The sequence below is a fragment of the Myodes glareolus genome, chromosome 15 (genome assembly GCF_982192425.1).
Source record: "Myodes glareolus chromosome 15, mMyoGla1.1, whole genome shotgun sequence".
NCBI lineage: Eukaryota > Metazoa > Chordata > Mammalia > Rodentia > Cricetidae > Myodes > Myodes glareolus.
Window position 1 is genome coordinate 31680702 of NC_142040.1, and position 25856 is coordinate 31706557.

The 25856-nt window shown below is 39.8% G+C and overlaps 1 protein-coding gene across 5 annotated transcripts in view; it reads left to right on the forward strand.

Moving 5' to 3' along the window:
- The window catches only part of Adamts6 (ADAM metallopeptidase with thrombospondin type 1 motif 6), a 211614-nt gene extending 187599 nt beyond the window's left edge, over positions 1-24015 (forward strand). For 4 of the 5 annotated variants that reach the window (XM_087896876.1, XM_048442950.3, XM_048442953.3 and 1 more), the window contains 4 exons: positions 1359-1563; positions 7183-7359; positions 10462-10618; positions 20881-24015. In XM_087896876.1, the coding sequence (XP_087753002.1) occupies positions 1359-1563; positions 7183-7359; positions 10462-10618; positions 20881-20990 (649 nt within the window). In that variant the 3' untranslated portion in view covers positions 20991-24015. Of the gene's footprint in view, positions 1-1358; positions 1564-7182; positions 7360-10461; positions 10619-20880 lie in introns of those variants that run through there. The other variant, XR_015734982.1, reaches the window with a different exon arrangement.
- Positions 24016-25856: the final 1841 nt, after the last annotated feature.

The following is a 25856-nucleotide window of genomic DNA, read 5'->3' on the forward strand; positions in this document are numbered from 1 at the left end:
AATATGAGATTGTTTTTGTCCTCTAAAATAAAGCAAAATACCTTGAACATGGTAGGCATTCAGCAAATGCTTATTAGAAATACAGTGATATGTTGGTCACGATTCTGGTGGCAAACAATTAAAACTTTAATAACTGGCATGAAGTGACTTCAGTACATAAGATTTATGTAACAACGCTCAGGAAAGTTAGGGTAGACTTCCTAGAATCATGGACTTCCCGGATCCTCTGTTTGAGTAATAACATGGCCACAAGCAGTTCTAGACATGTGTCCTCGTGCACGTTTTTGACAGGAAGGGAAAGGATCCCTTTTGCCTCTGCTGACATATAAAAAATCTAGAGTAGAATTCTCGCTGACCTGAACTGGGCCCTGCTTCCCGCTGCACCTCTTAGTAAAATCCAGGAGAGTGACAGCGGAGAATACCAAAAAACCTTCTTGAAATTGTGCGCTTCTGTGAGTTCATTGATGACTTTAAACAAGAGAAGGGGGGGTGGCATAAGGGCAGGACATGTTTAAAGCATTTGAGTTTCTTTTTATACTAGCTGTGGAGAAACATGAAGCTTTTTCAGCCCTTTTCTGTGTTTTGATAGAAGTGACTTAGGGTTCTACCTTTTCAGAAGATTATTGTAAGTACAGATCCCTGGTCTTTCTCTTACCTGTAAGGACTGTGAAGTCCTACTACCCTTGGGAGAGTTTATTTCTCCAGTTCCTTTGGCGTTTAGCACATGATACTCACTTGTGGGAGAAGTGGCTACAATGTCATAATAAAAGTCTTTCTGCTTCATGCTTGTTAATTCCAGCCTGCACTCAGCAGAGTGTCTAAAGCACCTCCCTAGCTAGAGTTCCCTAAACCTTGCATTAGTGTGTATTCTTTTCACATTCAGAATGTCCAACCAGCAGCTTAAAATTGGCATTAGTGTTTACAAATTACAAAAAGAAAAGAACAAATGGCACAAATCATAACTCTGCCCCTCTCATAGATAACCAGTTGTTAAGTCTTCACCACCATGTTCTAGAACTTTTAAATATATTATTTAATCCTCATGAAAATCTTATGAGGTAATTTTTATCTTCAAAAATTTATGTTAAAAGAGACAGAAAGCAAAAAGTTTGAAAACACATTATGCTTTGTTTGTTTGAACTTAGTTTTTGCTTACTGCGAAAGCCTACACATTGCACTTTAGATGACCACTGACTGACAGCAAATAGTCATTTGCTTAATGACTCTTGCATTGACATTGTCTATCAACTACCACTGAGCTGCCAACTTTTCTGGCAAAAAAAAGTTCTGAAGTCCACTCAGTTAGAAGCCTCAGTGCACTGAAGCCTCTGTTGTCTGTATTCCACGTCTTGCTTCAGATGGTTCATTGGAGACTGGTCGGAGTGCAGCAAGACTTGTGATGGCGGGATGCGTACAAGAGCCGTGCTCTGCATCAGGAGGACTGGACCATCTGAGGAGGAAACACTGGACTACAGTGATTGTCTAACACACCGGCCAATGGAGAAAGAGTCCTGCAACAACCAGTCATGTCCACCTCAGTGGGTAGCTTTGGACTGGTCTGAAGTAAGGAAATCTGGAGCTGCATGTCTTGAGATGTCTTAGTTATCAATACCAAAGCATTTAATGTTTAAGCACACCTGAGTATGGGGATTAGACTTAACACATAAGAACTACCTAAAAGTGAATTTGATTATATTATATTTTTTTATTACTTGTCCAGAGGTAAGAGACTTTTGGAGAAAAAAATACCTCAATGAGAAACTCACCATTAATTTAATTAGAAATACTTGTAAAGTGAATTTGAAATAGCACTATAGTGGACACCCATAGGGACTGTTCTTACTGGTGCGCCATAAGCTCAGCATCAGTGATATGTAATTAACAACTGAAATTTGTGAGTGGGTGAGTCAAGAATTTTTCTTACCCTGAAACATACTGGAGATCAAGAGATGCCTTTTTTTAGTGCTTCATTTAGAAGGCCCAGACTTTTTTATATTTAATTTTTCCAAGTAATAGCTTATTACATGATTATAGGTATGAGTTCTTTACAAATCAGTTGTAACTTGTAATTACATACTTTTTTTTACTTCTTTTTACATTTACTTGAGTGTTGGGGAAGGAGCACTGCTACAGTGCATGCATAGAAGTCAAAGGCCCTCTTATAGGAGCCGATTCTCTCCTTCCGTAATGTGGGAATTAAACTCAGGTTGTCAGGCTTGGCAAAAATCCCTTTACCAACTGAGCTATTTTACTTGCTTGGGCAGTTTTAAATTACATGTATTTTTTGATTTGTATGTGACTATGTATACATGTGGACTTGCTCATGCCATAGTGTGTATGTAGAGTCCAGAAGACAACTTGCTACTGAGAGCTGCCATGGGCATATTTAGCAGGTGACAATTAGTGTTCAGCAGGTCGACCCATCAGACACAAGGTTCCTTGGTGGGAAGCCCCATCTGGAAAGGCTGCAGGGTCACTGGCTGTGGAAATCAGTTGCTCCTGTCTGTAATTTATCACATGAGTTACTTCATTTCTTCCCTAAGAACTTCATTTCTTCCCTAATAACAGCTTTGGGTATATTCCCACTGCTTGTGTATTTATCTTGTGAAAATATTCCATCTACTGGGAAAAAAATACAGCTGTGGATGGTCAAGAAGATGATGCTTAAGCTTCATAATTCTTATTAATAGAAAAAATACTAGGATATTTTACATTACTCAGACTGACATAAGATTCTCAGTCACAGAGACAGCCTTTTACACAGACAGCTAATGCTAGACTCTAGAACAGATTCAAAGCAGGCTGGTTGCCCCTGGAGACAAATACCTGGTTGCCCCAAGAGACAAATACTTGAAGTCATTTTCCCAGGTGTTGTTTTGCTGATTCAAGGTCAGAGTTTGAAGCAACTTTAGTCTGCACAGACTCCCTAACCTCAAGGTTCAGCCAGTTGTTTACTGTTTGGAAACCATCACCAACTTAGAGGCTCCAGCAAGGCCGGGGTTGCTCACTGGCCAGTCAATGGGACACTCCTAACCTAATAGAAACTACGTGATTTATCTTGGGTTTTGAGAATGGGTTGGGCCCTGAAAATATAACTTAAAATTGTTTGGAGTTTGGCTGTGGGAAAGATCAGAGGCAGCATAATGTCTAAATTCACTTGAAAATTGAGTGCATTGATAAAAATAGCCATTCTGCATGTTTATGACTATCCATGCCCAGGATCCTTAGGGAAACGCATAAATGTTGACCAGTAATGGTGACAAATCTGTTACGGTAAAAATCATCATGGAAGACCATATCATTGGCTTCAACAGTTTGAGGTGTCAAGTCTGTAAGTATAAGAGAGTGCTTCCTGGGGTTGGCACTGCAGAGAAGATAAAAGGACCTAGTAGGCCCAGGAAAAGAAGAAATATTCATGCAGTAACTAGAGCATGGTGTGATAGTGTTTGATAACAGGGAATTGTGAGGCATGTGTGCATAGCTAAAATAAAGTGCACAGCTGAGATGTTCAGGGAGATATTCCCTGGTATCAGGATTTGTAGTCATCTCCACAGGGGTTCCAGGCTTTTGTGATCTCAATCAAGGAATTTGACAGAGACATGTAGATAGTAAAAAGCAAGGCTAGAGATTTGTTAGAAAGGAAAACATGCTACTAAAAGAAGTGGGCGCAAGCAGAGAAAGATTTAGAAGTTCCAAGGCGATGCTATACCAAAGATGAAACTTTGAGAGTTACTTGCACAGTGTGGCTTTCTTACATATGTTCTGTTACATGTAGTTCTAGATACACCTTCATGCATCACATGTCTCTTTAGCCTTTGAAATCTCCATTCAAGAGTGTGTATTAAGATTATAGTAAGCCATAGGTCACCTTCAGACTCTCTGGAGTGTATCTGTGACAGCATCACCAGCCAGTTCTAGTTGACTTCAGATCTTCAAGAGGACTTAGTCTTCTTTGCCACCCTTGGGAAGTGGTTTCTGTTCACTTATTTTGTGCCATTTGTATAAGACATTCCTCATCTCACTCATTTTGCTGCGTTCCTTTCTTAAGAGGAACCAGAAATAGGATCAGAAGCCTTTTTGGTTGTTGGATTTGAGTATTGAAGGACAATTGAATTTGAAGAGAAGAAAGCTGCCTTAGAAATCTGAACAGAAACACAAAATAACATAATGCATATGCCAATAATTCCTTCAATTAGGGACAGGAAGATTGCTGTGAGTTTAAAACCAGTCTGAACAACATAATAAGTAAGTTCCATTCCAGATCAACCTAGATGACAGAGGGAGTTCTTTCCTCAAGTAAGAAAAAAAAAAGCAAAAAAGAGAAGAAAGGAAAATGAACACAAAAGTTGTACCAAATCATCCTTAAAAAGAGAAACAAGAAGAAATGTTTGCCAATGGGTAAAATAGGTTCATTTCACATTGTCATCGCATTTTTGTTTTCAGACAAAATAACCAAATACAAACACCTTGAAGAAGGAAACTTTCAAATGATGTTTGAAATAGAAGCATATCAGTAAAATATAAGGTTCCTTCTGTATTTGATTTCACACTGATTATACTTAAACTTCTTTGGAATTTTTATTCTATCTAGTTGATCTTTGAAGTGATATTCTCAGAAGCTCAGAGACATCCTTGGAGTCTGCCTGCATCAGACAGGCAGGCTGAGGACACGTTAGTCATATTTCAGACATCTTGTTTATGATAACTGAGTCAAAGGCTTAGGGGGAAGAAGTGCTGGGAAGTAGGGTGCACATGTTGGGACTAGCACTTTAGAGCAAGCAATTAGTAGCCGCTATTATTTCTCCCCAGATGACCTAGGAAAACTATCAGGGGCAGAGCATAATTTAAGAAGTGTGGACATTACTTTCTAGTTGAACAACCATCTTTATTGCGATTATGTTTCAGTCAAGAGGGAGGAAATGCCTATTGTCTGCCATTACTGCTTATTTAGCAAAGGTAGGCTTTCCTTTCCTTACTTACCTGGAAGCCTAGGTCTCCCCTAAATGGGTTAATGAAAGAAAGATAAACAGCACCAAAAAGCCAGTGTGCGAGCAGCTGAAGAGTAAAGCACAAGCCCTGGGCTCGGAGGGTCAGCACTCTCGTGTGTGAGAAGGTGGCTCTGGAGAGAGCAGGCAACATTCGATCTCTTTTTAAGCCAACCTTTTCAAAAAATGTATCCTGTTTTCTTTTGACATACCCTTGAAAAGTCTCCTGCTCCTTCTGCTCCCCCCTCTGATTGCATGATCAGAAGGATTGCTGGGCAGTTACACTCTAAGTGACCCTGTTCTAAGTGGTATCCCCCTGCCTTTAGTATTTTCTTAGAAGTGATTTGTTTTATTTCGTTTTATTATCATGCCTAAGTAGGACAATATTTAAAGACCAGAGTTGACAGTCAGGCTATAAACATGGAGTATTTGTGGCTCGCTCTGTAGGGCTGAGACCCAGTGAAGTCATTGAATAAGAATGTGTGAACACTTCTCAGCTTTTGACTAAGATCAAATGGAATAAGTGTGTGCAGAAACATGCAGTAGTTCCCTTTAATCCTCAGGGCCCCTCATGAGATGCCTTTCCTCTGAAGTCCATAAAATGTGTTGTTGTGAGGTAAAGGCAGGAAGCAGAAGTACTAGGAACTAGTAAGGTATCGTGTGGGAAATGATGTTTGCATGAAATGTAATTCATGGTGGTGGAGATGGAGACAAACCACAAAGGTGGAAAGAGCTGAATCAATGAGAACAGGCAGACCATATGGGAAGAGTGAGGCAGCAGTCGGGACACAAAGGTGTCGGTTTGACTGGGAAAGCAAGTAAGAGATCAAGGCTTTTGACTCTTGATTTTAACTCCTAACCCTTTCCTCCTCTGAAGGGATCTCAGAAGAACTGCATGTTATCCTTGAAAATACATCTTGATGAGTCTTTTTCTAAGCTGGAGGAAATGCACTCACTACGGATTCATTGTTATAAAGAGACTATGTAGAATCCATGATTTTTTTTTATCTAAAAAACGCTTCAATATTTTTCTTCTTCTCTGTGCCAGTATACCAGACTCAAAGACTACACCTAGTAAAGCAAGTCAAAAGCCAAAAATGATAAAGCACACATGAATTTATTTTATGCCCACTCTCATAATATGTGAATTAGCCTTGTGTTCTCATGCATGTCTCCTAAATAAGGCCTTGGCTACTCTCACTCATTTTCTTTCATGACCCCCCTACCAATTCAATCCCACTCTATAGAACAGTGGTTCTCAACTTTCCTAATGTTGCTTCCTTTAATGCAGTTCCTTCTGTTGTGGTGACCTCCAACCATAACATTATTTCATCACTACTTCATAACTGTAATTTTACTACTGTTGTGGAATGTAGTGTAAATATTTTTGGAGATAGAGGTTTGTCAAAGAAGTTGCGACCCACAGGTTAAGAACTATTGCTATAACATCTCTGGAAATATGTTTGGATGAAAGATATGAATCAAAACTCACACATGTGTGTAAGTCCTCAATTGACTAAGAGGAAGAAGAGTATTTGGAGGAAGGGTGCAGAAATATTCATAGAACTTCACTCAGCCACTGCAGTGAGTAGGTGACTTATAGAAGCATCTAGAGACAGGGAAAGGAAAGGATCTGTGACCTGGGAAGAAGTGTCATTTTTTTTCAGTATGAAGAATAGACACCCTATTCTTAAATTTGTGGCTTAAGGACAGGGAGAAGTCCAGAGTTATTTGTGTGATAACCCTGTGCTGCAGCCATGTGTTCTTGACTACCACACAGTGGAAATAGTTGATCTACTCCACCACCAGCTTGCTCCGCAAAGACACGTTCTTGTGGTCTACTAATAACATAAAAGTTCCCTTTCAAAGACTACACCCAGCAAGTAGGCTTCCACATTCCAAACTCAGCAGACTCTTATCACAGCTGAAGGAGGCCAAGGCTGGGGAAGAATGGAGGAATAAGCCTATCCCTAATAAAAGAAGAAAATGTTAGCCAAGAAAAGCAAACATTGAATTTAGCTCTTAAAGACCTTGGGGAAAAGATTAAAGTACTTCCCCTTAAATTGTTGAAGGAGCTTCATAGTGAGAGCTTTTTCTTATAATGTGTATTGTATACATATGCACATTTACTTCAATAGTTTCTTCACATTTTCCTGTATTTAAACTGTTGTTATTCAATATTTGTTTTTATTTCCAGTGTACTCCAAAATGTGGTCCAGGATTCAAGCATCGAATTGTTCTGTGCAAGAGCAGTGACCTTTCTAAAACATTCCCAGCTGCACAATGTCCAGAGGAGAATAAGCCTCCCGCTCGCATCCGCTGCAGTCTGGGCCGCTGTCCTCCTCCCCGCTGGGTTACAGGAGACTGGGGCCAGGTATGGCAACCAGACTGTGGGATTCTTTGAGACACTAACCTGAACTTTCTGATCTGATCCTTGTGAGGGCTCCAGACAAGAGTGAGGAAACTCATGGAATCCTGAGTATGAGATTTCCCTGTGGAACTGTGCAAGCCGTTGAGACCAGCTGTGGACACATACCCCTTAGCCACATTTCTCCACACCTGGAAACATTCCGCTCTATTGCTATAATTATTATTGTTATTGTTATCATTTGGGCTTTTTGAGAAAGAGCCAAAACTCTTGTGTAGGCCATACTGGCTTCAAACTCACAATCCTCATGCCTCAACCTGCTAACAGGGATAATAGACATGCACTATCATCCAAGTCCCCAAATACCCCAACAAATTTACTTGTTCTTTGGACCCTACCATATCAAGTTCAAAGTCAACCGGACTCAATAAGCAAAAGTATAAACAACCACAGTATTCCAATCCTAGTTCTTAACTAATTCAATAATAAATCAATTAATACCAATGTCTTATCTTTTCTACTCATAAACAAGATAATTCCTTCTACCCTCACAGAGAAGTTTTTGTGGCCTCAATTAAAATAGTGATGTGATTGATAAGATATAAAAATTAATGCTTACACTTCAAATTACTTTTGTCTGATAGATACTGTGAATTAGGAAACAGTATACAGGACTTTTGACATCTGTCTTATTTATTTTATATCAAACTTATTTTATTTTTATTTTTTAATTTCTATTTTTCTTTTTTTAATAATAGAAAAATTTAACATTTATTTATTGCATGTGACAGAGGTACTAGGATCAAACTTGGGTCATCAGATTTGACAGTGAACTTTTTGCTGGCCCAGTTTCTATTTATCCCATATATATATATATATATATATATATATATATATATATATATATATAGGTACATATATATACATTTAATCTATATATTTATCTTATTATTGGTCTTATTAAATTCTATAAAAAACAAGTTGGTTTTTTTTTTCAAAGTTTACTAAATTATAAAAGTTTCCATTTCCGCCCCCCTCCCAACACCCTCACACTCCCCCCACTCCCTCTCCTCCTCCCTCTCCATCCCTAAGAGCAGTCAGGGTTTCCTGCCCTGTGGGAAGTTCAAGTTCCTCCCCCCTCCCTCCAGGTCCAGGAAGGTGAGTATCCAAACAGACTGGATCCCAAAAAATCCAGTATATGCAGAGGAAACAAGTCCCAGTGTCATTGTCAATGGCTTTTCAGAAAGACTCCGGGCCAGCCACATTCAGAGAATCTGGTTGGATCACGTTATCACAAAAGTAGCTGTATAATGATGCCTATATTAATTAACAAAATTTAGTCATTATAGAGTATATATATATGTGTGTGTGTATATTTTTTAAATGTCAGACCATTCTGACAAATGAGTGTAATTCTAGCAAACAAAAACAATTTAAAAGAAAACCAAATTGGTATATTTTATGTAAGAGAGAAGTTAAATGCTTTTCTTCTAAATGCCAAAGAGGAAATCTATTAAGTCACATTAAGAAAATAATACTCAGCTGAGTGATCACTCGTATCTATAATCAAGGTGGGGCCTCTTGAGATCAGGCCAGCCTGTACTACATGCTGTGACTCTCTTTAATAATAATAATATCACATAAAGCAATTGTCTAGGGCCTGGGGCAGTGGCCCAGTATGTAAAGTGTTTGCAGTGTGTTCATGATAACCCAACATCTAACCCCCCAACACACCTGTGTAAAAAAAGCCGGATGTGGTGGAATGTGTCTGTGACCTCAACACTGGGAGAAGTGGTTCAGAGGATCCTTGGCACTTGCTGACCAGCCAGTCTAGCTGAACCAGTGAGCTCCAGGCTCAATGAGAGATATTGTTTCATAAAATAAGGTAGAGAGCTACAGAGGAAGATTTCCATCATCACCTTCTGGCCTCCACATGCACATACACATACATGTACATCCACACATACATCTCACAACATGCATATGCCACACACACAGAGGAAAGAAATGGATTTCTAGATAGATAGTTCTCATGGAGCTCAGCAACGCCTGTACTGCCTGGAGGATGTCAATATCCATACAGTATATAGAAACACTTTGCTCTGTGCCCAGGCCTGTAGGAAGAAGTAAGAAATAATCAAAGTGCATCTCTACAGAAGCACTTAGTTTAGCTTACAAATTCTCTGTTTGAATATGCCTGATAACTTTAAACATTCCATTGCTAACATTATTGCATTATTAACAAAATGTTTCACTGATAATTTAGTGATACATAATTGATATTATACTATTGAAGATTCTATATAGACATGATGTCATGAGTTGTATTTTAAACCAGGTAGTTGTTTCCTTCATGTGGCTGAAAGAGGGAAGTATGTTAACTGACTAACACAGATTATTTTTAAAGTGTATGTGGCTGATAATTCCTGAGGAAATTCAAGGTACTTATATAAGCTCCTTTTAAATATTTTATTTATATTATTTGTACATGATGTGTATGCATGGTGTGTGTGTATGCACACACATGTAACACAGTGAGTGTAGAGGACACAGGACAACTTTCTGAAGTTGATTGTCTTCTTCCACCTTTATTTTCCAGGAATATAATCCAGTCATCAGGTTTATGGCATAAGAGCTTTGCTCACTGGGCCACCCTATAAAGCCATCAGATTCTTACTGACCGACCCAGTCACCACTGCTGTAAAATTTTGATCAGATTCAGAGTGCTGATCAGGTCTTCGAAGCTATATCTGAGCACCTATAATAACAACAATCCAAAGTCAGCACTGGCCTGACGATTGCTGAGTATTTTACTTTCTCTGTAGGATTTTCTCTTTACTCCCTTTTTAATTCAGCCAACATTGTTTTGAATAGTTATGATAGCCCAGAAATTACCATCCATTGTCTTCTGAGTACTAGACCGCTTCAGTTTTCTAGGGCAATAATTTTGAAATCAGTTCCATAGAAAAGCAAACAAGTGATATACCTCTCAATAACAATTGCATGTGGACCTTATAGGTTAATATGTGCAGTTATTAAAATAATATCTTTTTATCTGATTAACATTGTGAAAATCAATACTTTGTTTTTCTGTGTCTTTGAATGTAGTGCTCTGCTCAGTGTGGCCTCGGGCAGCAGATGCGATCTGTCCAGTGTCTCTCCTACACTGGACAGGCATCTGTTGACTGCCCAGAGACTGCCCGGCCTCCATCCATGCAGCAGTGTGAGAGCAAATGTGACAGTACTCCTATCTCCAGTACTGAAGGTGAGTGCCCCTTGGGCAGGCCTGGAGTCTCTGACTCACCTCTACTGTGCCCAGCATTTGAAGGGTTTCACAAGGCCAGTGCGTTTGTTCCAGGCATTTATGAAAGCTGCTATGTGTGCCTTTCTATAATCGGGATGCCTGTTCTAGCCTGATTCTTCCACTATGTGTTAACACTAAGTCACTCAACATCTGGGGTGAAATTTTTCTTGTCTATAAAATGAGATGGCAGTATGGATATCTCTATGGTCATATCTAACTTAGTGTTCTGATTGACCTTCTGACAGGCTGACACATATGAATTGCCACAAGTTCAAGGTCAGTATGGGTTACATAGTGAGTTCAGGCCACCTTAAAGTACAGAGTAAGACTCTGTCTTCAAAAGCCAACAAAACAAAACAAAACGAACAAAAGCAAGCAAATAAAAAAACACAAAAAATGAACAAATAAAAATGGGAAAACTTTTGTTTCTCTTTGGAAATGACTTGGAATGCTACTATCAAGAGTTAATTCTTGCAAACTAGACATGATGGCGCACACCTTTAGTCCCAGCACTCAGGAGGCAGAGGCAGATGGAGCTCTGTGAGTTCAAAGCCAGATTGGTCTACACAGTGAGTTCTAAGACAGCCAGGACTCTATAGAAGGACCCTTATCAAAACAAAAACAAACAAAAAAAAACAAAAAATAAAACAAAAGCAATGTTAGTTTTTATGATACATATAATGAAAGCATATATTTGAAACTATAATTTCTCATTTTAGAGAAGTGAAAAAATAACTATATGAATGTTAATAAAGGAGGACAATTGTCTCTTTATATGTGGAAATTTCTTCCTTTCTTTCTTTTTCTTTTTTTTGTTTTTTTTTAAAGATTTATTTATTATGTATACACACACCAAAAGAGGAGACCAGAACTCATTACAGATAGTTGTGAACCACCATGTGGGTGCTGGGAATTGAACTCAGGACCTCTGAAAGAGCAGCCAGTGCTCTTAACCTCTGAGCCATTTCTCCAGCCCCTTTTTCTTTTTCAAGGCAGGGTTTTCTGTTTAGCTCAGATTGTCCTGGAACTCACTCTGCAGACCAGGCTGGCCTTGAACTCACAGAGTTCTCACCTGCCTTTGCCTCATGAGTGCTGAGGTTAAAGGTGTGTACCAGCACTGCCTGTTTTTTTTTCTTATACACTAAGAAATCCCTCTATTAATAACATATGCTTGTAAAAATCTTGAATTTTTATCTTTCATTTAATTTGAAGTACTTTATCCATGAAGGCATCATTCAAAATGTCTTGAATGGTTATATGTGTGAGATTCCAGAAGTTATCCAGAATATAAATATGGTACAGTCAGAATTTCAGGCTTCCTTCTTATATAAAATATATGTACAGGCTTATCTATAGCATCTGAAGCCATGGATTTAAATTATTTAAAGAGACCCAGCTATATGCTCTACCTTTAAAAAAATATAAAGTCTTAAATTTGTTGATAATTTTTTAATGAAAATGAAATGCTTATAAACCTTTTCAGAGGATATCCATTCCTTTTGGTCAGCTCTATGCAGTTTGAGGATGTTATACTTTCCCTTGGGATTCAATTCTGAGGGGAATGATCATCTTATGTGACGTGTACAGAGTCCTTGCAACTTTGGCAAAGACCTGGTTGTTTATCTAAGGCTCCACATGGTATATTTGGTATAATGTGGGTTACCTTTTTATAAAGGTATAGCTATATCTCACATTAATTTAAAATCATAATTCTACTGTGCAAACCTCTAGCTCTAATGCCATCTATTTTGTTGTTGTTATAATAAGGTACGTCCTGGAAATTTCCTTTACTTGAAAAGAATTAAAAAAGAATAGTAAACAGAAGCAGTTTTCTTAAAATAGATGTCTTTTAAGGAATCTTAATTTAAAAAAACCTCTCTTCTGTAAGGCTGTAGCAAAGAACTTTCACTCGTTGTTAGTTATTAGCAACCCATCTCTTGGGTTTAAGAGATCTGTTTTTAGATTTGGAAGATGAGAGGCTAAGTGGGAGAGAAGGTGGGACTAATCCATGAAACCACTCTGCTTGTCTGACCCTTCATTCTGTTGTGTCACATACATAAACAATCTTTCTGTATTGCATAATATTATACAATCTTTGCAATAATCTTCTGAATCACATTATTGCTGATAAGGAAACTGAGGCATGGAGGCACAAAGGAAGATGGTAACTTGCTCAAATTTTAAGTCTAGGAAGTAGAACTCACAGAAGGCAGTGTTTGAACCCAGGTTTGACAGAGCCTTGAAGCATGTCAATTTCCACTATATTTACATGCTATTCTTTTTTTCAGCCCATGCTCACCTGGAATTCATGATCTTTCTGCCACAAGCTTCCAAACTGAGATTAGAGGAGTATGCCTCCACTTCCAACTATTTTTTTTAATTTAAAAAAGAAAGGTAGAATGTGCTATGTGAAGCAGTTTATGAAGTTCTAAGGGAGGCTGAAATGAAGATCAATGACTTTAACCTTTTGGATCAAGGCATCCTGCATAGACTAAGTTATCTGTGAGCCAAGTGTAATGTATCATTGGTGAAGTCCAAGGTGTGCTCAGAAAAGTGAAGGCAGTATTTGACCCAAATCTTAAGTTGTCACTTATGTTGTCTTAGTTATTGTTTCTATTGCTGTGAAGAGACACCATGATCACATCAGCTCTTAAAAGGAAAACATTTAATTGCGGTGGCTTACAGTTGCAGAGGTTTAGACTAGACCATTATCATCATGGTGGAACTTGACAGGATGTAGGCATACATGGTGCTAGAGAAGGAACTGAGATTCTTCATCTTGATCTGCAAACAGCAGGAAGAAACCTGTGACACTGGGCATAGCTTGAGCAAAAGAGACCTCAAAGCCCACCCCCACAGTGACACATTTCCTCCAACAAGACCACACCTCCTAGTAGCGCTACTCCCTTTGGGGGCCATTTTCTTTCAAACCATCATATTTACTCACAGAGAAGGAATGGGCAGATGCCATGGATGTCAAGAGAGGGTTTTTATACAAACATATGACTTAGTTCGGGGGGATCAAGTCAGAGAGGGAAAATGTGCATCTTATAAAAATCAGAATGACCAGTTTGTAGTTAATAATGGAGAATAGAAAGGACTGTACTTGCCAGAAGAGTCAGCTCCATTGACTCCCACTGAGAAGCTACTGGAAGACAGTTTAGTAGTTATGGGAGATCTCTTGGGATCTAAAACAAAGCCCTTATTTTGGATAAAATGGTCTGTAGTTAAAACCTTGAGAATTGTTTTAACTACCAAGGCTTAGTTAATAGTTGCTCACCTACTCAATATTTTATTATGAAATTAATAAAATTTCAAGTATGCAACAAAGTTGAAAGAATTCTTTATTGAACACCACCATATAAAGTAGAGGAAACTACTACATTAATAGCCTAGTAAACTTGCTTTATTTTAGACATAATCCATCTTTCAAGGTGATAGGGTTTTGGGGATTTTTGTTTGTAAAATTTTACATCCATGCACCTTGCATACTGATTACACTCACCGCCATCTCCCTACTGACCCTGCTTTCTCTCCTCCCCCACAAATCTCCCTCACACTCATGTCTATTTGTTTTGGTTTTGTGGCCCACTGAGATTAATCAGGACCATATGTGTGACCATGGGTTTGGAACTATCCACTGGAGCCTGGTCAGCTCAGCAGACAGTACATAACTGCAGACAGTGTTTTTAAAGAACCTACTCTATTCATGCTGTCATTAATCCATTTACTCTGCCAGACACTGAGACTATGGAAGGAATACTAGAAAGTTCTGTCCACAAAGGGAGCATAGCTTGGTAGGGATGGCGACGTGAAGAGTAACATGGAGCAGTGTTAGCAGAAATATAAAGAAGCTCCTCAGGTGCCCAGGGGAGTATAGTGAACAACTGAGCAACTGGCACAGTGAACTGGAGCTGGGCACTGGGGCTCTAATAGTTTACCAAGGAGATGCTGGGGTGTGGGGTGTTCCTGGCTGAGGCAAGTAGGTACAGTCACGATGGAATGTGAGTTAGATAAAGAATAAATAAACACCCAGAGATGAAAAAATGGAGGGAAGTTAAGCCAGTCAAAGATAATAAGAGAAAGAATCAGAAGCAGGGCATCAAGAAATTAAAATAGTGAAAGGAAATAGGAGAAGGAAAGGAGCAGGGCAGTTTACTGTGGTCAACATCTGCTTTCGTTCTTTTCTTTCTGAAAGCCTTCAGTGAAAGGTTAAAACTTCATAGGCAGGATCCTGACAAGCTTGACAGGCTGCCACTGTGAGGGTAACACCACACTGCTGCCAAGAGTGAATTATAGACAGACTGGGTACCACTGCTTAAACTACTAAGTTTTTCAAGTGCATATGGCAGCTGGGTCTAACCCATTCGAGCTCACCTGAAATCCTATCTCCAAATGCCATTGTACTCATTGTTCCTGCAGTTTCCAGGCTCTTCAGAGTTGTATGGGGCATCTTTCCGGCTTCTCATAGCACACGGTGCTCTGCCACCTAGTGTCTGTTGCCGACAGATAATGAATGACTCATGGTGTACCATGAGCTGGTAATTAACCCGGAAAAGCTGTGGGTAGTAAACACTGGTCTGCCAGCTTGAGATGACACGTGGTGGCTTTACTGGGTCTCAGTTTTCCCCAGACACACTTCTCTGAGAAAGTTTGGCCGCCTTCATAAATCTCATAACAAAATTTGTGACAAGTCGCTACAGAGTTTAGTCCTTAATATGGAATTTAATGTAATGAAAATCAGTGAGAACAAGAAAGGTCATTTGAAGACTTCAATTTAAAGGAGATGGGGAAGGCCAGGATAAATTTTTCTCCTTCATCACTTCAAGGAGCTCCAAATCCATTTAGCATTCAGTTCATACTCCTGCCTGTTGACTTTAGAGGGAACTTGGTTTTAAGTTGGGATTATACCATCTTGAGGTTGAATGTGGGTGATGTCCAGAGATAAGACTGAGGCGGGAGGAAGATACAAAGCAATGTGAAGTCAGAATGACCTGCAATGGCTGTTGTCGCTTTGCTTCAGGAGCTTGTTAGTTCATCCCTTGCTGCCCTAATGTACCCAAGGCCAAAGGCTCTAGTGTAGTCTTATCTGAAAAGCACACTAACACCAGCTCCGGCGCCATGTGTGTGTACACCCCTTTGCTCTCTCATTTCTTGCTGGACTCTCCATTTCCACAGATAAGTTGCTGATCATAGTTTTAATCCAAAAGATAAGCCTTAGATGTTCAACTTATAGTTCCTTTGCTATGCTTGTTTGAATCTCACAAGAAGCTTACAGTATGGAGGGGCTGCAGTCTACCTATGTTCATTCTGCCTTACTGTGTACATGCTGAGCACTCCAACTTGCTTATGGAAACTTCTTTCACTGGGTATTCTAGCTCATCCCCATGATACAAGTAGGCAAGGTCTGCAGTGTTTTATGAACTTAGTACAGGTGCTTTATTGTCTGAGAAGTTGGTCTTTTGTTACTTGAACCAATCAGGCTTTACAGTCATAACAAATCTGAATCCAAATGTGTCCTAAACCCATAGTCTCTGTTTAATTTTGAAAGCAGACCTTCTGGGTCAGCGTTTTGAAAGATTAATGTAAAATACCCAGGAGAAACTCATGGCACCCCAATGATAAGTACATTCATAGATTTTTATTGAAGTTGGTTATCTAATTTTGTTATTCAAATCTACTAACGTCTATATTTCCAGAGTGTGTGGCAGGTTATTTAGAATTCTAATAGTAGATCTAGTTTATATAAAAAGAGTTTGGGAGCACTGAATGAGTTATTCTTACTGTAAATACTTCATGGCAGTATTTCTTCAAGGCTGGGGTAAGGTATAAAGAGAGGAGGCAAAATGTTTCCTGTTATTCACGCAGTGAGGACCTCCCACTCTTCCAGTATCCTGGGCAGAAATCAACAGAAAGAAGGTTTTCCTCCCAAGAGCACCTTGGCTGGCACACGATGATAGAGGAGACAGAATCAGACTCCCTCATTTTAAACCCTCATCTTCTGCCTCTGCTGCTACTGTGTAAAGGCAGCAGCAGAGTAGCCCTGCTAGCACACCTGCCCGTAGCAGAGAAATATGATAGGAAAGACCACATCCTTAGCCAGACCAAATCCAGGAGACATTATGGCCTCCCCTAAACCCAAAGAAGCCATTTAATACTTTCCCTGGAACATTTATTTGCACATTATGTACTTCACGATACAGAGAAACTTTTAAGTGCTAACTGAAGATCATTCGGAAATTAATACACATTTCTGTTGTGATTTTTTTTTACATCAGTGGTGGGAAAATGTGATTTTGTTTGTTTGTTTATTTTCCAAAAAAAAGTCTGCCTTGCTGTGGTTTAATCATGCCACTCCTGGGCTCCAAGCCAGCATATCACAGCAAGACTTGTGTGTTCATCCATGGTATTGCAAACTCACAATAGATAAGTGATGGAACCACCCTAGGTGTCCCACAGCAAAGGAATAGAGAGAAAGTAGACTTTTTAAATGTATAAAGAAAAATAAATTTATTTCATGTGGAGGAAAATGGATGCAACTGGAAATAATCACATTAAGTGAATTAAACCAACCTCAGAAAGACAAATATCGTATGTTTTTCTCATTTGTAGTTTTCAAATTTCAAACAGATACATAAAATCATTTATATGACATAAAAATAGAAGGAAAAATTTCTAGGAAAACAAAGGCAACTAATGGGAGGGGTAGTGAGATGGTGGGAGATAGAAAGGGTACATGTTTAGTGCACGGTATATACTTGTATGAAGATGTTCTTATGTAGCTCAGTACCATGCACACTGAACACACAATGAAAATTGTTTTAAACTATGATAATTAGCTGTATGATATATTAGCTCAAGATTAGATGACAAGAAACTGCTTCATAATTTTGACATATTTTGAGAATGAGGCAGACTAGTAAAGGGGTAAGTTTTATAACTAAGACCTCTCAAATACATCAGGAATATGTCAGGGCAAGATGGCCTTCTCCTGCCAATTAAGAACAGCAGTGCTCAAGTAGAAATCACCTTTAGTCCTGGCTGAGAGATTTTGGAAATGTTCGGCTTTCTATTACAATGAGGCTTTAAAACTTCGTATATCTCTCATTTGCTCATGTAAGTATGGTGAGTAAAAGTTAAGAGGAACAATTCAGTCTACCATGAGTGCAAATGGCCTACAAATGGTCTCTTTTTCTCCCAAACATTTCCTCCTTCTCTAAGACAGTAGGAACTCTCAAAAGTGAGAGGACCTGACTGTGGTCCCCTCCACTGTGTCAGCTAGAGTGGAGACTTCTATAGGCAGATGTATTGTCATTTAAATTCCAAGAAGCCGCCAAAACAAGAGTGGCTTCATAGTCAGACAAACCTGAGGTTTGACCCCAGTCTTTATAGCTTGCATAGGGACTAGCTCCATGACCCAGTGTGGGTTCCAAAACCCTTTGGAGCTGTCTGTGTAAAGCTGACATTTCACATACTGAAAAGCAGTAAATATAAAAGTATAATGCTGCCTGAGGTTCTGCCTGACATAAAGGAAGTGCTTGATAAATTACACTTTTTAACACTGTCACTAAATTAAGCTTTTGTGGCATTAAAAGACTGAGCAAATAAAAAGCCTAGTTGTGGCTGAGCTTTGGTGAACACACTTGTATCAATCCTAATGTGTAATGAACTGATTTTTCTAGCCACAACAGTTCCTAGAAGACAAAACTAAAGAGTAGGAACTGGATCTTCCTCCTGGCCATGCTTAGGGGCTCCACACAGCCACAATGTCCTGCATAGCCTAGGTCTGCCATCTGAGTCTAGGCCACCATCCTCAGCACTTGCTCAAGCCTGTCCTGGCACTTGGCTGCTGGCCCCATCATGGTCTGCCTGCTCTGTTTAATAGCTTTCTGTTAATTTGCTTTCTGCATAAATATGTAGCCTTTTCTGGCAGCCAGTCCTCACCTGACAGATCTCAGAGAAATGATGTATGATGGCTGCTGTCAGAGGCTAATGAGAGGGGACAAACTGTGTGCTTGCAGAGCTAGATGCCTTGGCCAGTGTTTTCCATTGTATGCATTACTTTACACATACCTTGCCAGCTGAGGAAGGCTTGTCCTGCTCTTTGTTTCTGAGCTATAGCACTGAGGTATTTAACAAAGGCCACGTGAATGTTGAAAGTGGCAGAACAAGTGTCCAGCTCCCTCCTCTCACTGTGTGCTCACTCAAAATCATCTTCTGCCTTGCTAACCTTGATCCTGCTTCTAGGGCCAAATGAATTTCCACTCCCATGTAAGTTAGCTGAGAACTAACTTAGCAAGGGTATTACAAAGTTCAGAGGAACAGACACCCTGGACTAGCACCCACCCACATTCCCACCCACTGCTGACTGCGTACAATGCAAGGCCTCAGCTTACAGAAGAAGGTCCAAAATCGAGCACCTACCAATGGAAAAATCCTCTACTGTTCATTTTTAGTTAGGTAAAGACAGAAGAATTTATAAATATCCAATTTTATTCATTATGCATTTTAAATCAGTTCATAAAGTCTAAATCTAAGGGTTAAAACATCTGTGAATTTACTCATACTTTGCTCAACTCAGTTTTCCTGGTCCAGCAACTCTTTCAAAAATGGAGTAGTAATTCTTCCAATAAAGTTGTAGCCCAGAGAATACTGCTCTCTGTTGGGTCTCCAACCTGATTTGCATGTTTGGGGCAATATTTCTGAGTAGTAATCGAAATTCTGTGTCTTCATTGAGTTTTGCAGGAAACCTTTCGCTTCCTTTCCAAAATCAGGCAGGAAAGACACTAGCAACTGCCAGTAACAGTAGCAGCAATTTCGCCTCCTACCCTTTCTCTCTCCATGCTACAGAGCAGATGTGTCAAAGATTCTATCATCTAGTTTTCTTTTTAGTGTAAAGTTTAAAGATGTTTTAATGCCCCTCCATACCGTTTCAATCCAAACTTAAATTTACTGAGATTTTGAATATAAAATTTTCTGATCAAATATCTAAATATTGTTCTCTTTTGTATTTACTCTTGAGTAGGGAAGCTAGACAGTGACAGAATTTATAATTTTAGAAGATTTCAGGGCTCCTGTTTCAAATTGTAAGACTTACTGAAAGAGCCTTTAAACTGAAGTATAAGACTACACCTCACTCTTTAAGAGGAGCTGGGAGTGCTCCCCTTATTTTGTACTCAGTTTTCCATACTTATCACATACAATAGCTCTTTGGAATTTGGGCAGATTTCTGAAACCAAGACAAAAGAAACAAACAACAAAAGTTATTGTTACATTGGACTGTACTCAGGCCTTCACGAGTCTGACTTGCCTTAAATGGTTTCCCAAGCTGCTGCGTATAATCAGGTGGAGAAATGAGAAAATACAATTACTGTGTTGACAAATATTTTTAAATCCCCCAATAAAATGGCCATAATGCTAGAGAGGGGTCAGTTTTTGCAGCAGTGGGTTGGGCTGATGTAGAGAGAGGTGTGACTCCTAGTCATGGAGGCCCCTGTGACCAGTCCATCACTGCTGCCAGCCCTGGTGGGGCATGAAAAAGAGTCATTCGTTCCCCTCTGGTTCAGGGATTACAGACTACAACTGTGGTAGCTCCAGTCCTGAGGAGAAAACTCACACATGAGCAAAGAAGGCCGTGTCTCTCTTCCAAATTAAGAAAAGCCATTCCTACATGTTTCTGTAACCCACAGACTGCTGGCCTTTGAGGCCAGCCCCGCCCAGCTTTCCTCGTTGTCTAGTGGAGTTACTGAAGCTAGCCCGCTGCCAGCACTCCTTTTCCTGCAGGGACTCTTGTGAGACATGTGGACTTTGGTATCAGATAATGCAACTCATGTTTGATTTTGGATAACCTTACATGTTGAATAAAAACCTTGAGAAAGGAGCAATAAAAGCACTGTAAGAAAAATGACTCATGTTTCCAAGATGTCTAAAGTGATCACTCATCCCAACAAACGGTAATTCTTTCAAGACACAGTGGGCATGTACCACACTTATAAAAGTCTGGAAGAAAAGCCTTGCATTTTTTAATTGTGTTAAAATATATCAAAAGAATGTTTCTGGTAGGCTGTTCCAGACAATGTGCTTAAAAACAGAAACAAGATAAAAAATCACATGGACATACAAGTGAAGGGGGATTGACCAGAGGGATCCCTGCTAGCAGGGCAGGCATATCGGCTTGTTTATGTGACTCTAATTGTTTTCCACTTTCTGCCTCTATTTGTTAGAGTGCAAAGATGTGAACAAAGTGGCTTATTGCCCACTGGTGCTGAAGTTCAAATTCTGTAGTCGAGCATACTTCAGACAGATGTGTTGTAAGACCTGCCAAGGACACTGACCCACGGAAAGCCAGCGAGTCCTGTCATCTCATCGTGGAAATGCGTCCATCAGAGAGAGCCACCCAGAGGACGAGGACTGATGTTCTTACAAAGCATTACCCTGTGGAAAATGTAACCACTGGTCAGCACCAGCTGACAGGATTTCAATATTATTTTTACTTCTGTGAAGTGGGATTTATTGATCCAAAGTGCTGGACACGCTATTAGGAGGGAATGCCAGATCTGAGAGATCCAAACAACACAGGGAGACTCGCTTACTGTGGAACGTTTGTGTTCTTTCGAGTAAATCTAATAGCCTGTTTACCTCCTTGGACCATTAAGATAATTTTTATTATGGACTTAGCAATGACACTGAATCCATTTGTATTTAAGACTGTTTAAATGTAGTTATTATGACTTGGTCAACTATGGAAGTAGGAGAGATTCAGAATTCTTAAGTCATAGCTTTAAAATATTTACGATACTTTATCTCACCACAGTAGCAGCACAATTTAAATTATAAGATGGGCTTTGAACTGTAATTTAAGAAAAAAATATAAATCAAAAGTAATGAAAGTTTGTGTTATTTTTCTTTATCCCACTTAATTTCCTTAGGAATAACCCCCTGTTCTGAACACTGCTGTGAGCCATGTATAAAACTCTATTAAACTGAACAGCGAGGGACTTGGTTTGAAGCCGTGCAGCAATCGCTGCAGCTGGGAAAGTCTATAAATTCAGTGCTAAGAGACTGTGGCCAACTTGCCATTGTGCACGTGAAGCTGAGATTTCCATTAAAACTTTAAGAGAAAAACATTTCAATTCCATGCAGCAGCCAGACCTAGGGTATGGCAGAGCGTGAAGTACCAGGCCCTTTGCAGCCATCACACGGGATGCCTTACTTCTTGTTTGAGTCACCGTGACTCCTCAGTGTTTACATCCCCACTGGCCACAGACCAGCTTCTGCCCTGTTGGACTGTTGCACGCATGCTAAGCTTATGGAGATGATGCCATGCAAAAGATAGCCTGGCTTACCAAAGGCAAGCGGCCCTTTTGCAATTTGCTGACAATACGATGGGTTCCAGATGTCCCTTCTTTGATATGGTCGAAGGGCATTTATTTATATGAGAGCAAGTGTGTACATGTGTATATGTGCGTGTGTGCAGGTGCGCCTGAGTGTGGGGGTAGATGAGTTTGCTTGCATATAAATATGCTATTTCTGTGCGTTTTAAAGTAGGGACCGTTAACAGCCAAAGAAGAAAAGCTCATGCAGAGAGATAACGAAGTATAAGTTTAATAGTCACTCAACCAAGTAATTTTTATGAGTGTTCTGAATGGCAATTAAATGTGAAATCTGATTTCCTGGGCAAGTCAAGCCCTAAAATCACATATTACTGAAGGGAACTGACTAGCTTGGGTCTTCCCATCTTCAAGCTTCACAACTTGCCGTCAAAAGACTCTACACCTAGATTTTTTTTTAAGGGTACTTGTTTATATCAATACTTTGTACTTGAACACTTGTGGCTTGTAGTAGGTCTTTGGTGACTGTGCTTTGTGTATAGTGCACCTCCTTGGTCCTTCACGTATGTGCACATATGTGCCCCAAGCATATACAATCATCTAAAATACCAACTAAATGGCTACTTTGTAACGAAGAGAATATTTTCACTTAAGAGCACACCTCATTTATATCTAGCGCTGTGCTCTGAAATTACACTTGCGTGTGTCACATATGTGGTGACTTTAGAAGAAACGCTGTCACCAAAAGCCTCCTCAGCTTCTGGCTTGCTGTGTCCAGCTGGGCTGGATGCTGCCCCACCCTCCCGAGCATATCTGTTCCCTGCTTCTCTCTCAATACCATCCCCAAGTTTTCCAGAGGAGGCTTTCAAGGAAACAAAAAGTACTGCCAAGACCTCCATCTAACTGCCCTGAGAAGACCAGCCCAAGTGTCAGCGTAGCCCTTCCATTAAAGGAAGGCAGCCCATGGAAGCCTGGCCTAGACTTGAATCCCTCTGGTCCTTTTCAAAGGACACTTGACTTGGTGCTAATGTGCCCTGGTAAGATAAGGAAGACTGGGTGATTGCTGAGGCCTTTTAGACATAGGCTTGCTGTCCAGATCTGATTGCTACCAACATACACGTTAGTTCATACTTTTATCTCAAGAAGATTTCTTACAGTACTTGTAAAAAGCTGTATTTACCTCACTTGGAGGCTAACATCACAAGGGCTGTCCCCAGGTACTGTGCAGCGCCTGCCTCAGCTGCTGCTACTGGAAGAGATCAGCCCGTGTTCTCTCCAGAAGTGGACCAGCACTGAGGGCAGGCTACTTCCACGGGCAGCACAGCCTTCCACAAGGGAACAAAGCATGGATAGATCAGAATTCAATGTTTTCAGTTAGACCCTGGATTTAAATCTGAGCAGGTTAAACAAATCAAAAAGCATCTCCCATAACACACCACAACACCGAATTTGCTGCAGCCACTCACGTGGCCGCACGAATCTCTGTTCTACATGGTAACAGAAGGATCTCAGCGGAGGCTGGACTTCTCTGGCAGGCACTCCAAAAGTTGTGAGCTATATTGACTACTTAGGGTACAAGAGTACCCATGGCTGGGAGCAGTGTCTGCCACTGGTATAAAGGCCTACCCCCAAATGAACGTTAAATGTACCCAAATGGTTGAACCCCTGAAGACAGGTATGGTTTCCCAGTAGTCCATTTCATTAGGAACTTATATATTTGAGTGAATGTTTTATAGGTATCCTTAATAATACAGAACAAAATTACCTTTGTATCATTGTGATTAGTTGTTGCTTATTATTTTATACTCAGTATTAATGTTGTACACTGTTGCTTTTTTTGCTTTTGTAAATTATATTCTAATTTATTGCCATGTTCCCTAACACCTGTCCTTTATTCATCCCCCTGCTTGTAATGAGAATGAAAGTCATTTAACACTTGATGGAGTGAAATTTCATACCAGGCACAGATTTTTTTTAACATAGATAATTCAGTAAATAATAAAATAAAATTTCAGCTTGTAAAAATGATGCAGATGAAATTGTCTATTTCTTGAAAAGCTGGTGACATTTGAAGCAGAAAGTGCCTGGTACCTTTGGGTACCATCCCTAGCCTAAGCTTACCCAGGCAGCGCCATGACAGAGGTGTTTACAGTAGATACCATCGCTAGTCAAAGCTTACCAAGGAAGTGCCATGATGGAGGTCTTTACATTAATCTTATCACGTCCTTGGGGATTGCATCTGTCTGAATGTATTACTAATAAACAATGCTTTCAAGATTTCCAGTGGGCTAACCTTGCAGAATAGCTAACCACCCACCAGCCCTTTATTCGAAAGGACTCATGGCCACTGCCACGCACCTTCTTTCACCCATTGCACATTTCTCTCCTCCCCTATAAATTATCCATGTTATTAAAGATATAAGGTGTTTCACTGTGGAAAGAGTACTAAACAATGAACTCATACTTGAAGGGTTGTTCTATGATGTGTCCATCGGGTGCATAGAAACATAATAGGCACACCTTTTCATCCTCAGACATTTCCCCTTAGGCTAACTATAATACAGAGAAATGTGGCTCTATCTAATGTTTTCTTAATAATAACCTCATCTGTTAACTAAGAAGATGTGATTTTTTTTAACACGATGGTGATTTTACTTCACCATCCCTTGTTCCACACATACAAATGCAATATTGCACATTAAAATAAAGTTAACTGGGCCAGACATGGTAGTATATATCATCACAGCACTTGGTAGGTGGAGGCATGTATATCAAGACCCTGTCTCAGAGTTACCTGTCAATCATCAATCAATCAGTAAGACTGAGCCAAATGAGCTGACTGTATAGCCTTGGAGAGTGTTTCCCTTAGGCTATCCTAGGCCCCAAATGTGATAACACTATAAATACTCAATTAATGAAGATATGATGGGAACCATGCATTTAGCCACACACTGCATTTGTAAAGCCTGAGTCTACAAGGGTTAGTTGGGAGAAGGGACACCCAAGAAGGAAACTTACATTAACTTAAGCTCCTGGGACTGTAACAGATCTAATTTTGTGCTTTGCTTTCAAGCATCCAGTGAGATGCTCTCTTTCCTGCTGATGCATATCTGTAAGATGCCACCCTGCTATTCTGACTCCCAGCAGATTCTCCTGCCCCCTAGGGTGCACTAATCCAACCCCTAGGCCAAAAGGTGTGGTATTTGCCCAAGTAAATTAAGAATAAAGCTTTATATTGACCTGGGTCACAAAAATGTGAATTTAAATGGCTGGCATACAATTAATTCTTTTAAAAAGAAGGAGAAAGAGGGCTTGAGAGATGGTTCAGCAGTTAAGAACACTGGCTACTACTCTTCCAGAAGACCAGGGTTCAATTCCCAGCACACGTGGTAGCTCACGAATATCTGTAACTCCGGTTCCAGGGGATCTGACACCTTCACACCAAAGCACATAAAATAAAAGGACATAAATTACACACACACACACACACACACACACACACACACACACACACACACACACACATATATATATATATATATATATATATATATATATATATATATGAAAGAAATGTAATTTGGAGAGAGAGAGAAAAAAAAATCTTAGACCAGGAGAAGTGGTAATTCTAAATAAGCGGCCACAGTACAGACACTGAATGAGTCCCTGGGTAAGGAGGAGCAGACAGTCTGCACTTGGAATTTTAATTCACATCATTAGAACACGTGGGCTAACCTAGCACCGGCTTCAAAAGAACAGCTTCAAAGTAGCTTTGTGCTTTAGATTTCAAGACCCAAGTTCAAGCTCAAAAGCAAGGTGATCTTACCTCTCTTCTCTTTCTCAAAGGGTTACTATTTTAATACTCCGTG